The sequence below is a fragment of the Embiotoca jacksoni genome, unplaced genomic scaffold (genome assembly GCF_022577435.1).
Source record: "Embiotoca jacksoni isolate LCO1_2020_lvr unplaced genomic scaffold, fEmbJac1.0.p SCAF_1, whole genome shotgun sequence".
NCBI lineage: Eukaryota > Metazoa > Chordata > Actinopteri > Embiotocidae > Embiotoca > Embiotoca jacksoni.
The window spans coordinates 10,545,405-10,561,463 of NW_027185229.1; the positions used below are offsets into that span (position 1 = coordinate 10,545,405).

Genomic DNA, 16,059 nt, shown 5'->3' on the forward strand with positions numbered 1-16,059 from the left:
TGGAAACAGCTGCTGCACACAAAGTTAGGAATGGTTGATGAACTGTCCATCGTTTTCCCCACAAGAAGGACATGGTGGATGCTGAAAAATATTTGTCTCCATTGCAGCTATAATTGAGAAGAGAGGCGGAGAGAGCATGCAGGAGAACAAGCAGGTTGTCAGGGGAGACTAAACGGAGATCGTTTGACTGCCTCACAAGGCCCAGAGCTGTCAGTCAACATCAGAAACAAACAGAGCTTCTGGGTTCCCGCTGGAAAGGCACTTTTTCTAGACAGTGAGCCACTGCGATTCTGATTTGCATTTTGGTGGAGTTTTGGACCTTGCGGAGACATTACTCGTAAATCAACACACGATTGTCTCACTAGTTTCTGCAGAAAGAATAGATGGGTGTATCATGTAATTTTACTGAGGGGGATGTGGAAAAGCTATAAATAATGTTACAGCAACATCCAACATGGCATAGTAATGGATGCTTTGCAGTATGAGATGTGCTGTATGTTCCCTACCCCACACAGTATAAAATGCTAAAAATGTGAGACTTTTGACTGATTATAGCAATGGTGTTTGGGGCCAAACAATGCTGCAGTCTGTAGTTTCTGTAACTTTCCATCATCTCTAATCACCACGTGTCTCAGTTGCATTATACTTCATACTTCTTTCCTTCCTTTCTAAATATTTTGTTAATGCAAAGCTATGCTTGGTATAATAAAATAGAGTAAACAAAACTTGCAGGCACTGTATCTGCTGTATTGATTTTGAGTGACTAATTTCTTTGTTTTTGAAGTTACTCTATGTACTCCGAGGCATATTGTGCTGTAATTATATTCTACCAGGACAATGATTTAAATTATACTGATAATTGCTTTGTGGGGGGAAACATGCCGCAGCCTGCATCTTCTATTTTCTATCTATCAACACTTTGATTGTAACCTAACACCTACAGCTATGCTCATCAAAATTATATTAATAAAATCCTACTGTAAGAGACTAATAAGAGATGATGAGTTTTCCCTGCAACAACACTTTCAGTTTTTTAACATTTGCTATTAATCTGTGAACATCACATATATTACACAAATATACACTTCACACCTGGCTGAGCATACTGCATTGAAAAATGACACTTTGTGCTGAAATCATAGTTTAGAAAATATGAGGAAAGAAGATTTTATTGAACTTGCTCCTCAATAACAACATGTTTGTGTGTTTAAACCACAATAAAACCAGTGATTGTGGACAGATTCTAGCAAAATAAGAAACCAAATATTTAAGAAATGTAAAAAGCCTTACATCTATTTACCTAGTTTATAACATTCATATTTCTATTGCTGGTTTACAGTAGTTGCTCTGCAAACTTAAAGTCTAAATCAAACATAGTTATTTTAATGTACAAAAAGTAAATTAAATCATAGCTGATACAACATTACAGAAGAATTTCTAACATTATTCAATAGACGGTATATCAAGTCTAAACGCACTTTCTCAGCTTACATTTGAGTTGATAGACAAATTAGTATATATATTTCAGTGTACAACAGTCAACAGTGAAACTGTTTCACAAGAGAAAGAAAGATTGCAGTCTCTAACAGTTCTGCCAGAGAAACATGTCAAAAACAGATCTGATTTCAGCTTTTCCTTTGCTCACGCATACTGAGTCCGTGACAATGCTCATGCTGTGTTCATCAAAACAAGTACTAAAAGTAAAGCACAGCGACTACAAAGTCCAGGAAGCTAAACAAAGCTGCCATATTGTGTGTCAAATTGAGCAAGAGGTAAAAAGGCAGTATGCTAAACTAGCTATCTGAAAATGTCGGTTCACTGTTTGCTTCAGTCTGAGAGAACCGGAAAAAAGGAATCATGAAAAAAAAAATAATAATAATTTGTTCACTTTTACACAAAGAAGCAAGTACGTATATTTGTGCTCCTGAAACAAACATGTCTCTGTTCTCTCCCACTGGTAAGAAGCTCTCACCACATGTAATAGCTGCGTGTGGTGTCCACCTGGCTGGGTTTGGTCTCGGATGAGCCCTCCTTCTCCTTCTCACTGTCTGCCTCCCACAAGTTGATGAGCGGAGGGTACAGCTCATTTAATGGTATCGATGAGGTTTTCTGCATATACTTCTTCAGGGAATGGTGATAGTTTTTCCTCTTCCACCTCTTAGCAATATACACCCCCAAAGAGGCCAGGCTGATGATTGCAAACATCGTTCCCATTACTGCTGCGAGTGCAGTGTTGGTCCCTTGATCTGATATTTCCACAGCAAAGGTTGCTTGCTTCGTGGTCACATTCACGCATGACTTTTGCATTTGTTGGTGGATGTTGGAGACGGTGAGGCACACCTCATACTCAGTTGCTGGTTGTAAATGCGTAAGGTTGTACTCGTGGACGTCCACAGGTACCCTGGCAGTGTAAGTAATATGTGGGTTGTCTATTTTCATGGTTGCGGAGGACCACTTGAGGTTAGAGGTCATTACATTTGAGTTTATTTTCCAGGAGACGAGGATCGAGTGAGATTCCGTCTGCTTGACGTAGATCTTCATAAGCTGCGTGTTGTCTAACAGAGTGCCGTTCACCCGTATGGCGGTCACTCTTGTGTCAGCTCCCTCTGAGTTTTGAGCCACACAGGTGTATCTGCCAGAGTCTTCCGCTTGGATACGAGAAATTCTTAACGTCCCTTCAGTGTTGAGGCTGTACTTGTCAGACATGGTGTCCATCATTACCTTGTTCCCCATCGGTGTCACCCAATAGATTTCGGGCTCAGGCTGGGACATGGCTCTACAGTCCAAGTCCACGGTCATCCCAATGTCCAAATTGAGGTGGCTGGGGAAGGTATCATGAGAAATCATGGGTAAGCACTGGTTTGCTAAGTTATTCCACAACACCTCCCGCACATGAATACCCCTGACCTCTGTTGGAATGGCACAAAACATGGACAGGGGTTCCATAAAGCGGACTGTGGTTTTGTTGGAGCTCATCCACTGGATGACGCAGTCACAGCGTAAAGGATTGCTGTGTATGCTGATTTCACGCAAGTTGGGGAGAGAGTCCACTGTGGACTGATATAGAGCATTCAGAGCATTGTTGTTCAGCATTAGACTCTCCAAAGCTGGAACATCACGAAAGGCCTGACGGTTGATGTAAGAGAACTTGGGGTTGTTTGTAGCCTCCAACTTAGTGAGCTCAGGAAGGTTGTCCAAAGCATAACGGTCAATAGACACCAGCTCTCCCATGTTGTTTATACCCAGCTCCTTCAGTCGTAGCATGTTCTTGAAATCTCCTTCCTGGATCTTGTGCACTGGGTTTTTGTTCAAATCTAAGAACTTGAGGTTAGGCAATTTCTGCAGGGCTCTCTGAGGAACCCGGACCAGCTTATTGTCATAGAAAGAGAGGCTCTCAAGATTGTCAAGTCCCACTAAGGCATTTCCAGGGATGTCTGTCAAATCCATCCCAGCCAAAACCAGGCTTCTCAGGTTGCCCAGTGGCTTGAAATTAAAGTCAATTATTCCAACAACAGGGTTCTCCCCAATCATGAGGATCTCTAGATTGGGAGTAGATTCAAACCACTGGCTGTCGATGGTCTTGAGCTTGTTGGAGTTGAGGTGAAGCCTGAGCAGGTTATGGAGCCCAGAGAAGGCATTGGTGGAGATATTTTTGATCTGATTGTGGTTGATGTAGAGTTCCTGCAGGTTACTGAGGTCCTGTAGACAGTAATCGGGCATTTCTGTGATCTGGTTCTCCTCCAGATGAAGCGTGGTGAGCTGGGACATATTGATAAGGCCAACATCTCGAATGCTACTGAAGTTGTTCTGGGACAAGTCCAGCTCAGTCAGGTTAAAGAGCTGTTCCAACTCTTCACTGGTCCTGGCTATGTAGTTGCTCTGTAAGAGAAGAACCTGAGTGTCACTGGAGAGGTTCCCCGGGATGCGTGTCAAGCGAAGGTCGTTGCAGTCCACAGTGACGGCTTCTCTGTAGGTGGACTGGGGGGTAAACCAGGGGCGGATCTCGCACACACACAACTGGGGGCAGTCATTGCTCTGTACAAAAGATAGTCCTATTGATAGCAGGACCAGGCCAGCAAACACCTGGCCCAGAAAAAGGCATTCTAACCTCCGTCTAGCCATGCTGGGGAGGGACAGGAGGAAGGTTAGATGACTTTGGAAGAGGGTGTTTTACAGTCATCAACCAGACTTTCCACGGATTATGTCTTTCAGTCCATGAAATGCAATAGTAAGGAGTTGAAGCCAAGGGTAGAATTTACAGCAGGATCTTGGAGTCGCAGGATAATCTGGAAAAGAAAGGCAAAGCATATGTCACTGCATTTGTAGTTTTGAATGAGATGTCTCAACTATTATGAAAGAAATTAGGAACACAAATTTATGTCTCCTGCAAAATAAATTGTCATAGCTTGGGTGATCCCCTGACTTTTCATTTGCCACCCTCAAGTCAATTTTTTTTTTGTCCATTATTTGGTTATAATTTGCTTAAAAATTCACATCAGCCTCAGCTTCATGATGCAAATCTCGCTATGATGATGGTGTACAAGGTAGACAGTACACCTGCTAAATATGAGTATTTAACTGATGGCACTGTGAGCATGTTAGCAGGCTGACATTAGCATTCCTCTCAAAGCATCAGTATGTAAAGAAACACAAGCGTGGATGTTGATTTATTTCAGTCTCATTTTAACAATTACTGAATTATCACTTAATCTTTCATGTTTCTTGTAGATGTAGCAATTACACAAGACAGCAGATTGCCCAAGAACAACTGCTTCTCCACTATGCTTGTGAGACTGTGGAGAATATGTGCAGCATCAACAGTTTTGCGAAAATGCAAGTTCAGCTCATTACAATGCAAGCACAAAACACTGCTCTACTTGGAAACATATCAAATTCCATTGAGGGCTTTCATCTATCCAACAAGCCCATAAAGACTCGATCATTAGCTTCTCCGAACATCATTAAACACTATGACATATTATTACGTGCCATGCCTCAAAGAAAGACAAAAAAAAAAAAAAAAAAAAAGATCCACGTCTTAATTTTTAATGCAACGTCTTCAGCATTCTGAATTTAGGGCAAACATGAAAAAAAGCAGGCCTAGGATTTTTTTCCAGGATGATTGGGTACAGAGGGAAGGGTGTCAAAACTTTGTACAGCATTCTTTAACTTTAAGAAGGCTTATGAATACAAATAGGGATTTGAGGAGAGGGTTGTGAGAGGATGATAAACCTCGATGTAGCCCGTGCTACACTTGTTTCAGGAAGAGGGAGCTCCTGAGAGGTGTAATGGGCATCTGCTAGCCCATATGGCAGTAACCCTTACTTCACTGACTTGGAAGATAAACAATTAATTCTGGCAGCTTTTTACTTAAAAGTAGTGCCACATTTTAAACCCCTTCCTGTGATTCATCAGAAATACAGTCAACACATTTCTATCTAGGCATGGCAATGCTGAAATAGCTCATCAAGGAATTAGATGGATTACAATGAAATATTGTACAAAAACATGACTAGTGACGTTGGTGATTCCATGACCTTTGCTCTAGCGTGACCATGAGGTTGATATTTTTAGTTTTGTAAAAATACAAAGATTCATAGAAATTGGTAAAGACATTCAATGTACCCAGACGATGAGTGCTGATCATCTTGGGGATCCCCTGGCATTTCATTTAGCTCACCCATGAGGTTGACATTTGCAGTTTTGTGTAAAGTTTTTCTTCTTGGTGGATTGCTATTAAATTTGATACAGATATTCATGTTCCCCTCGTGATGACAGTTACTAAATTTTGATCTCCTTCATCAGGTCATTTTGATTTGTTCCATACTAGGTTTATAACCAAATATCTGCAAAACCAATGATGTCCAAAACAATGCTTTTACATAAACTCATCCAGATATAATTTATCTTTGCAACCATACCCAATTGTTTATTACAAGATTATTCCTGCAACAAGTCGGTGCACTGACATTCTACAACAGCAATAAAGATTATCCAATAACTCAATTGGGTTTATTTAGGAGGCACCCCATCCTCAGTGCAGTCATGCAGCAGCACCACAGTGCTTCCACCTTCTATATGGTCAACACCATCTTAAGCAGATAGTGCTTAAGAGGCTTTCAAACAAGACAGTTGAGTAATACATCTCAATGTAAACTGCCTGGCAACAGCACCAGGGAGACAGGAACACGACACTGCTCCTCCTATACCAGGGATTGCCTATGGGACAGGGCATAGCGTGGGTGAAACATGGATTGAACAGCATCTTGTTTTTAAACTAACGATTTCTGCGCCAGTTCAGATTAGCAGAGGGAGATACTGAAGGGGAGATTAGCTGGGGATAGAGTACTGGATTCAGCCCCAGAGGAGAGAAACAGGTCACTTAGCACTTTAATTAAAAGCAACATATCAGTGGAATCTAAGACTGCAGAGAGCACGAGCAGCATTAATGCATTGGTAATCTCATTACCAAAATAATGACTTAAGTGTTTGTTTTTTGTCAATGACTAAATGTTCTGTTACAAAACAATATTGAAAACAATTTGATATCATTACAACATTGGCAAAAATGTTATGGAGAAGCTAACACAGCATCTCAATAGTGATGTTTGTTCTGTTCATGCTACTGCACCATATGAGGCTATACAAATGACCTTCATGGATAGTTTCTGGCATGGCTCTCCCAAAAATTTAAAACAGAACAGACAGATATTTTTTTTTCAAGATACCTTTTACAATTAACCAATGCAAAATAGTAAAATTAATGATTTAACAGAATTTAAGCTCATCCCTACATTGTTATTGAATCATAAAGCTCTCCATAAAAAAAACATTATCATGGATTCGACATCAAACAAAATGTTTTGATGTGGTTACCATAACTGCAGAATATCTACTACATACTGCAACAAAACGGCTTTGGAATATACCCTGCATGAAGATTATAGGGCAGATTTAGTAATATAGGATAGTCTGCTCTCACACTCCTCCTCCTCTATTTACCACAAATGGGGTTAATCTTAGATTCTGCCCATTCGGTAAATGTTGACAGCTTTGTCTGTGCTCCCCTTTATGCAATGTAAGATTAAAAGTTTCTGATCCCATTTAATGCTGGACACACAAAACATGATACAGTTGTCAAAGTGAAAAGTGGGTTTGATGATTTTTTTTAAAAACATTGTTTTTTTTTTATGCTATCTGATGTAACTATGAGCACTTAAAAGACTGAAGTCAGTGTCAACATCCTGCTGGTTGATTTAAAAAAATATATTTTTTTTAAAAGTCGACTGGGACAACCTGACACAGGCTGCCCGGGTCTATTGTGAGCCCAGAGCCACAGGAAAGCTGAAAACACACAGCAGATGGAAGAAAGATCAACAACACAACAGCAAAGGCAGGAAGGCAGGAAACGGAAAAAGTCAGAGGTTTTAACCGTGACCAACTTTGAACCCGTGAACGGGATATTTGAAATAAATACTACACCTTCGGATACAAACTCTGTCATCTCAGTCATGGTTTTATTTGTACTTTGTAACATGGAGTGTTTGGTACGTGTTGCTTCAGTGCAGCTTTTATTTATCAGACAGTGGAGCATGTGCTGTAATACCAAACCTATAGAAATGGATCATAAATCTGAATAACTAAATTTCTAAACTTTTGGACAAGGTTTCACAAAAATTTTCCTTTCGCCTGTCTTCTTTTTGGCAATATAATCTGCGTTCCAAATCACACACTTTTTTTTTTTTACTTTACGTACTGCAGCTACCATTACAAAGTATGTACTATGTCATGCAGTATGCCTCCAATTGGGGACATACTACCTAATCATAAAAATGTGCTTTAAATTTGAACTCTCTTGGTCATATATGTCATGATCCGCAGGAAAAAGTATGCGATTTTGATCAAGCGCTACACTTAACGACTAGATTGCATTTCACATACTATGTAATGGGACATACTAAATATTTTTCTGGCATACTAAACAGTACGGTAGCACAGGTAGTCTTTGAGTTAAACCTGTCTTTGTTTCAGCATCCTCCATATCCAACCCATGTCTTCCATAACCTAATCATCACATATTTCACTAACATATTCATGCTTTAGAAAGGTTTCAATGCCAATGCTAATACGAGCAATAGGATTCTTGTCACAAATTCCTTCTTCCTGATACTGATTGATTTTTTTGTGCCAGGTTCTGCCAGTGATCATCAAAAATGGGTTAGACCATTAACACCAAATGAGTCTACACAGTTAGCACAGGTGATGATAATAATACTGGTCCTTGGAGTGATGACAGATGAACTTATTCGTGCCAATGAGGACCAGTCACTTTCCTTCTAAATTTCCGATCCTGGCAGTGGCCCTTTAATCATTCATTTCCTGTGGTTTGACAAAACACATTAAGCTCATCTCGTGGTAGCGCAGAACTTTTTCATGGTGCCAAAAGAAATTAACTGAATGGGCATTTTAATTATCAGGGATGGGCGCAAACACGCACCTGCTATAACAGCTGCACGTTCTGAAGACCTATACTGTTTATGGAGGACTATTTATATACACAGCGCTTTGGTGATACACAATGATGCAACATTAATGAGAAAAAAATGTAGGCATTTGTATATTAATTAACCTTTGTGAACAGCCCATGCAGTTTCTGTTTCACAATATCTGCCTGCAGCACAGCTCCTATTAGAGGCACTTTTATTGTTAAATGGATTTCTATTGTCCACAGCTACAGAAGAAAACAGAATATGATCACCAAGACCACAAGGCAAAGTACCACACTGGATACTCAAGCCCATTGTCAGTCACAAGATGCTACATGCCACAAATACACATTACTCTACCACAGACTGTGGACAAGAGACTTTCACGACATTGGCACCTAAAATTTTTGGCCCAGACAAATGTGGAGGTTCCTCGCCACTGGAGGACCAAATAAAGACTGAATGACATTTTCTATGAAAAATACATTTGAAAAACAATTAACAATCTACAGACTTGTTCCAACCTTTTTCTTCTTGTTATGTATTAAAATGAAACAAGGCCTACTTTTGACCCTTTGCTGCATATGTCTAGCAGTTGAGACTAGTTTAACTGAAACTTTCTGACGTGAATTTATCAGGTAATTGCTGGAAAATAAAAACAAAAAACAAAGATTAAAGGTGTAAATAGGCTATTGAATAACAACTTAGCTAATAACTTTAGTCAACATGTGACATAGGATTTGGCAGCAACCACTACATACAAAATGCTGTCAGAAAAAAAGTGCAGAGATTCAGGTTCCAAAAATTACACTTTTATTTTTCATTTTTTGTTTTGTTTTAGGCTATTACTCTCTGTCGTGAACTGACATGGTGCAAATATGTTTTTGAAAATGACAGTAACTCTACTCATCCAGGTTACCCCCCATCAATATATGTAGAACAATTTGTGATGAGTATACTTCCTAGTTCTGTGAGCCCACCTAATAATACTCGTGGTTCAAGTGTGTCTGCAACCTGGTATCAGAGCATGTAATACAATTATCAGTCCACTAGAGGACACTGTGTCTGTGTCACGATTTGCCACATTTAGACAGTTATGTGTCTTAGGTTTGGGCATCAAAAACAATGTGGTTAGGTTTAGGTTTAGGAAAAGATCCTGGTTTTCATTCAAATAAGGCAATGTAAGTAACGTTTCGTAAATTACGCAAGTTAAATACGATACGTTATGGATGCAACTCACTCAGGTTATTTACGTTGGTTTCCCAGGTGAAGGTCCTGTGTTTGTTCTGTCTAAGCACCCTCGGCCTTCTCCCTACACAGACTTTATAAGGATTTGTATGGGCTGGTTACATGCGTGCACATTTAATACTTATGCGAGGCAAAACATGACACTGACACAGTATCCACAAGTGGACTGATGGGTGTATTACACAGTTTGCTGTGATACCAGGCTGGTGTGTAATGGAAGATACCAAAAGTCATCATACATCTCCAAAAACTATATAAGGCCTCCTCCTGAACCATTCCAAGACCAATTTCTTAAATTCCTGTCTGAGTGTGAGGACACATTTCCTTGAATGTGCTAAAAGTTGAAAGTGACCGAACAAAATAAAAATATGATTTAAACTGGACAACAAGAGTCTGTATTAAGGTTCTCTTCAGGAGGCCTAAATGCATTGAACCCCCCGGTGGTCCAGATTTACCTTTTAAGCTTTAGTTTATCCAGCTGCACACATAAGAAAATAGATAAAACAGAAATGAGGGAAAATAAATTGCAGGTGGAGCGGGTGAGATAAACAACCCCAGGGAGCCTATAAACACATCTTGCCACAAAACTGAACCAAATTGAGTTGACAAAAACACTCCTGAATTAGATGACAGAACCTGAGAGACAAGGAGGAATATATAATATGGCGAACACAATGGTACTGCGACAAGAGGGCTAAATGAAGAGAAAAATCAACCTAATATGTGAACAGTTACACCCTCCTTGGAGACTATTGTCATGTAAATTGCATTTTTTTTTTACCATAATGATGAGGGAATCAGGATTTTTGCCTTCAGTGCACCCGATATTGGTTGCGCTCTCTCCATCTCTTCCCTCTGGGGACTTAATACAACACAATCCTCTTCCTCATAGGAGTCTCAAATGAGCAGAAGTAAAAAAAAATATATATATATATACATTTTTTATATATGCATGTAACAGATTCAATTGTTCTTGTAGAATCGGGGTATATGAATATGGTGTAATATAGGACAAGCCTTAAAAAAAAGATTTAAAAACTCAAGGGACTGTCTGGTAGAGGCTGAAAAAAAAATACATCACTAAATAAAACAGTCTGATGAATACATCGCTAAATAAAACAGTCAGATGAAGACACCGCCATTGGAAGTGGTTTACTGGAGTTCTTCCGTATGAGCAAGTGTAAACGCACCAGTGGTTTCACACTAGATGACTCACTTTAGGGCTTCCCTGGCTGGAGACAACTGGGGCACTCCGTCATCAGCAATGCACACATTATTGATCACACAGCAGCTTCATTTCTGCACTTTCCTTCAGCCAAAAAAGCTTAAGATTTCACCAGACACTTGTACGGAAATCTTTAACCTCTCTACAACCCAACTCATTGGATTTGTGGGAGACTGAATTATCCAGCTCTGTCTTAGAGGAACAACTATGGTCAGAAGAACAGAAACCAATGCAAATGTACACAGGATTGTAATTGGATATGATTCTAAAAAGAAAATACTACGACTCAACAAAATCTAAAGGTGTGCTTTCATGCCTACTTAGTTTAGTTTGAAATAAAACATCAGGTGTGACATGAGCCTCGAACCAAGATCTGGACCAAATAAACCAACATTTTGGTCCAACCAAAAGAGGAGCAAACTGAGCCATGGTTTGGTTTGTTTGCATTGTAAAAACACTTTTTTGATGGTTCAGACTTTTGGAACAATTACAGAAAGTTGAGGCAGTTTATTGTTACCCACTAAACAAGGAGACAAAGTATTTGACAAGGACAAAGAGATGCAGTCCACGCAGATGATGACCACAGGACGTCATGCATGGTTCTTCAGTGCACTTGCAAAATTGTGTAGTTGCAATGTGAAACTAACACTAACCGGAAACAAATGCATACAATTTACCAAAAAAACATGAACCTTTGTAAGATCTGGACTGTGAGGTGTAAAAAAAGCCTTAAGTTACTCTCACCAAAGCTATAACTCTGAAAACCAAAAGCCTCTCCGTTGTGATCATTTATATCAGTATTAGCTAAATATTTTTGGTGTTGGACTGTTGGTTGGTTAAAACGAGACATTTTGTGACGTCCCGTTTGGTGAATTAAAAAACAAAAATAAAAAGCTAACAGCAGTAGAGTGTTTGCACCATGTTTGATGGTGCGGACTGAAACTCCCCCAAAAACTGTTTTTTAACTAAAAAACAGGTGAACACTGCTTAATGATATGTTCTGTGCCTCTGGAGGAAGCTTGATGATGTCATAAGCAGCCCAGGTGTCAACATTGTCAATTTGCATTATGGAAAATAAAGCATCTAGTAGTTTTGGTGCTTGACTGATGATAAACTGAAAGTAAAATGAAATGTCGGTTTTGATTGTTCTTTTTTTCAAAATCTGTCTCTCCAATATAAGAATCTGCTAACTGAATGGGGCCCTTTTTTTTTTTTTACAAATACACCTTTGTGAAGTTGCATTATAATCATTTGTCAGATGCTCTTTTACAAATTAATTTACATTAGGTGAGTAATTTTCAAGCTTCACGCTTTTTACTAGAACTTAAATGAAACCAGCCTCCATCTTTTCTGTAACTATTAAATTGGCCAATCTGCCTAATTGACAGTTCACACTCTACTTGAGGCCTTAGTGAGTTACCAAACCTGCTCATGATCTGAAAATGTAAATATGACCCGATTGATATGTCCGTTAAGAATGTGCTGCAAGCAGCTGGAGCTCATAGCTTTGCTCTGCCCGGCACCTGAATGGGTGTAAAGGACTGTGTAAAACATCTCTACGCGCACACGCGCACACACACACGCACACGCACACGCACACGCACACGCACACACACACACACACACACACACACACGGTTCCCCAGAGCAGCACAGGTGTGTCAGCCTGAGCTCCACAGTACACTGAGCACTGATGTCTTCCTTTCTTCTTTTTCTTACTTCATACACACTTGCCATGACAAACATCCAAACTCTTAAGGGCTCGATCCTTCCCACTTTACTGAGTGCAGCACAGACACTGATGTCTAAGCTGAACTGTCTGTGGAGCACACAGAGGACAAAGGGTTAACGCCTCAGCCCTTCTTATAGGAATAATGCAGGCTTAAGCTGAGAAACCCAGCCCCCCCCCCCCCCCCCCCCCCCCCCCCCGCGCCCCCTCTTCACCCTGTTTATACCCCCAGGACCTCAGTCTTGGTGGAGGGTTGGGTTGGGGGTGGGGGTGAGGTTGAAGCCTTCTGCTTTCTACCCCCTCCCATTTACTCCGCTGTCTCCTAACAACCCCACCCACGCACACCAGACACCTGCAACACACAGGAGGTCTTTGTCACTAAAGTACTGGATTCTCATGATCAAGATAAAAAAAAAAAACAGACATGGTGACATGGTGACACACACGTGATGTATGTGTCACCATGTTTGTGTGGAGTATAGACTGTGTGTGTGTGTGTGTGTGTGTGTGTGTGTGTGTGTGTGTGTGTGTGTGTGTGTACTGTGGCCATTTAAGGCCAAGTACCCCCCTTGAGGAGAAAAAAAAAAATCAATCAGATGATCCTGCCCTTACTGATTGGGTTAGAAATCTGCTCTGTGAGAAAGCATCAAGAAAGGAAGTTCACAGGACTCCGTCTCCAATCTCGATAAAATCTTTATACACAATATGTAATGTAATAAATGCTAGTTAGTGTAGAACTGACCAGGCATCAGTGTGAGACATTACACTGTTAAATCACTTTTATTTGAACCACAGCTCCACGTGAGGAAATATGCCTCTTTACACGTTTAAAAGAAGGTCCTAAAGAGAGTCCAAAACCATTTAGAACAAGCCTCTTTAACCTCTCTGCAGTCGGTCCCCCTCTGCCTAAAGTTGAGGGATGCAAGTCAGAAGCAGTCTCCGTCACAAAAGCGCAACAGCTGCAGCGACAGAAGCAGCGTTTGTGAGCCACAATAGACCCCCTGCTAATGCAACCCCATTCTCACCGCAGCATCTTTTAGCGGAGGGCCCTGTCTTTATCCCCTGAAGAAGACTCCGCGACTTTTTGCTCAGAACAGAGGAATCGAGACATCTGCCGACATACTTTAACATTAATATGCAAATCACATCTCCACAGCGCCGCGCGCACGTAGCTCCCGCTGGCAAGGCAAGTACCGCAACGAGATCAAAGTTTGGTTTCTGTGGAATATCATTTGACGCATTGTAATATCATAGGTTATATTGTGAGGTTAAATGTTCAGTTATGGATTCAAATCAGACTGCAAACCTGAACTGATCGGCTGAAACCAGACTGCATGTTTATATATATATATATACAAAATATATATATATACATATATGTATATATATATATACACAAAATATATATATACAAATGTATTATGCCCTTGAGCGTGTTTGCATCCTAAATATATCTCAACTCATTGCATCGCCCTTGCAGGGACATGTTGTGTATGGAAAAAAATATATATAGCTACTCGATTTAACACATAAAAACAACAACACTAATTTGCAGCTGTGATGTCTATTTAAATTTTGTTCTAACAGAAATTAAGAAAAAAACTACAGCAGTGCAAACCCTATCTTTCCTTTCCTGAGGGGTCTCACCTTGTTGGCATTCCAGTCCGATGTTTCCAAGCGCACAGGTCCTTCATCCAGATATACGCGTCAGCACACAGCAATAAACAGGATAAATGCTACGGTGCCAAGTGAACGGGCTCATCAAACAGCGTAATAACACATATTCCTGTGTCCTGGTGGGTTCAGCTGGCGGCTGTTTACCGCGATTTGTCGCTATCCGATCAGTCCCAGGGCGCCTCGGAGAGAGGCATGGTGCGGTCTGCAGAGAGATCTCCAACGTGCTGCAACCTCACAACACGACTGGTTTGTCGCCGCGATATTCCTCCGCTCTGCCGCTATCACTACCGCCGCCTGCTCCTCCTCCTACGGATGGAGAAGAAAAATGTTAAAAACACCTGGCGCTGTCCAGACCAGTCAGCTGATTCCCCAGCAGGCTATTGGCTGAGAGCGCCTGTCTGTCACCGCCGGCCAAAGCAAAGCAGAGCACCATCTGCTCCGGGCTTGTTGTGATGAGAACAAAGGCAGTAGGGGGCGGCGGGGTGGCGGGGCATGGGGCTAAGGGGTGTGTGGGTGTGGGGTGGTACATGGCATTACTGCTGGAAAGAAGAAGAAGAAGAAGAAGAAGAAAAAAAACACTGTGTCTACTCCTGTATGCACAAACCTTGAGGACAATATACCAGTGTCTTACAGAGAAGGAAGACTTATTCTGTCTGAATATTCATCTCATTACTGTTATTTTTCTTTTCGTCATCATAGAAGTTGCAGCTTTTAATGAGTAAAAAACTACTTTGCTTCCTCAAATTTCTACATTTTAAACATAGGACCGTAATGTTGACTGTTGCAAAACAGACTTGTTCAAAAGCAGCAGCTGCTCCTTTGTAAAAAAAAAAAAAAAAAAGCCCAGACTTCTCCAAAGAGCTACATCGGACTTTAACTGCACATGCACACCCCAAAATCCTAATATGCATCTACATGGGTTTGATCACTCCTTAACAAGCAGCAGCCTCACTAGTGGTTCACTTATTACAAAGTCATGCTGTGCAACCAAACACTGTTCCAACCCGGCCAACTTAGTGGACTACTTACTTTCTGAATGACTTTAACCCAAACCATGATCTTTTCCTCTCCCTTACTAATTAGTTTTTGTACCTAACCCTAATCAAAGTGCGACTGAGTCACATTTAACCAAATTTTGATCTTTTCCAAAACGTAACCACATAGTTTTTGTCACCTAAACCACATGCATGTACTTTTCACGCCTAGGTGACGCAAAACGTGATACTGACACGGTATCATCTATTGGGCTGACGGGTGAATTACACACTTTGTTGTGATATTGGGTTAAAATATGTCAGGTTGGATTATGGGGAAATGTGTGTACAATGCTAAAACCCCCAGAATATTTCCATTTTGTGGATTGAAGCCATAAAATCTTGAGTCAACAACTCTGAAAACATAATAAAGCCTCAGTAAAGAGATAATATACAGCATATGAGTCATATTGTCACTGTAAAGGAGCATTTAAACAACTATTTTTTGCGACAAAACCAGGATGCTAAAAACTGTGAAATTGAACAACAATAAATGAAACGTCCCAACTTTGGCAATATTGTGGTAGTTTTTCCTTTATGACTGCTCCTCATGAAAATGACTTGCTCTTCTTTAGAGCTTTACAAAGCTCCATTTTTACAGAAATGCTACCTAGTGATTAGAGGGCTAGTGCTCGATGAAATGTACTGCAATGGAGAATT

The 16,059-nt window shown here is 40.5% G+C and overlaps 1 protein-coding gene across 1 annotated transcript; it reads right to left on the bottom strand.

The window, feature by feature from the left end:
• Window positions 1-1,151: 1,151 nt before the first annotated feature.
• lrrn1 (leucine rich repeat neuronal 1) lies at window positions 1,152-14,729 on the bottom strand. Its single transcript, XM_069163069.1, has 2 exons — window positions 14,336-14,729; window positions 1,152-4,286 (listed from the first exon to the last, which is right to left on the bottom strand). Exon 2 carries the CDS (start codon window positions 4,120-4,122, stop codon window positions 1,969-1,971), a length of 2,154 nt encoding a protein of 717 aa, XP_069019170.1. The 5' UTR covers window positions 4,123-4,286; window positions 14,336-14,729; the 3' UTR covers window positions 1,152-1,968.
• Between the last annotated feature and the right edge of the window lie 1,330 nt (window positions 14,730-16,059).

Coding starts and splice junctions, on each gene's coding strand:
- lrrn1 (XM_069163069.1), bottom strand. CDS start 4,122: ATGGCTAGACGGAGGTTAGAATGCCTTTTTCTGGGCCAGGTGTTTGCT.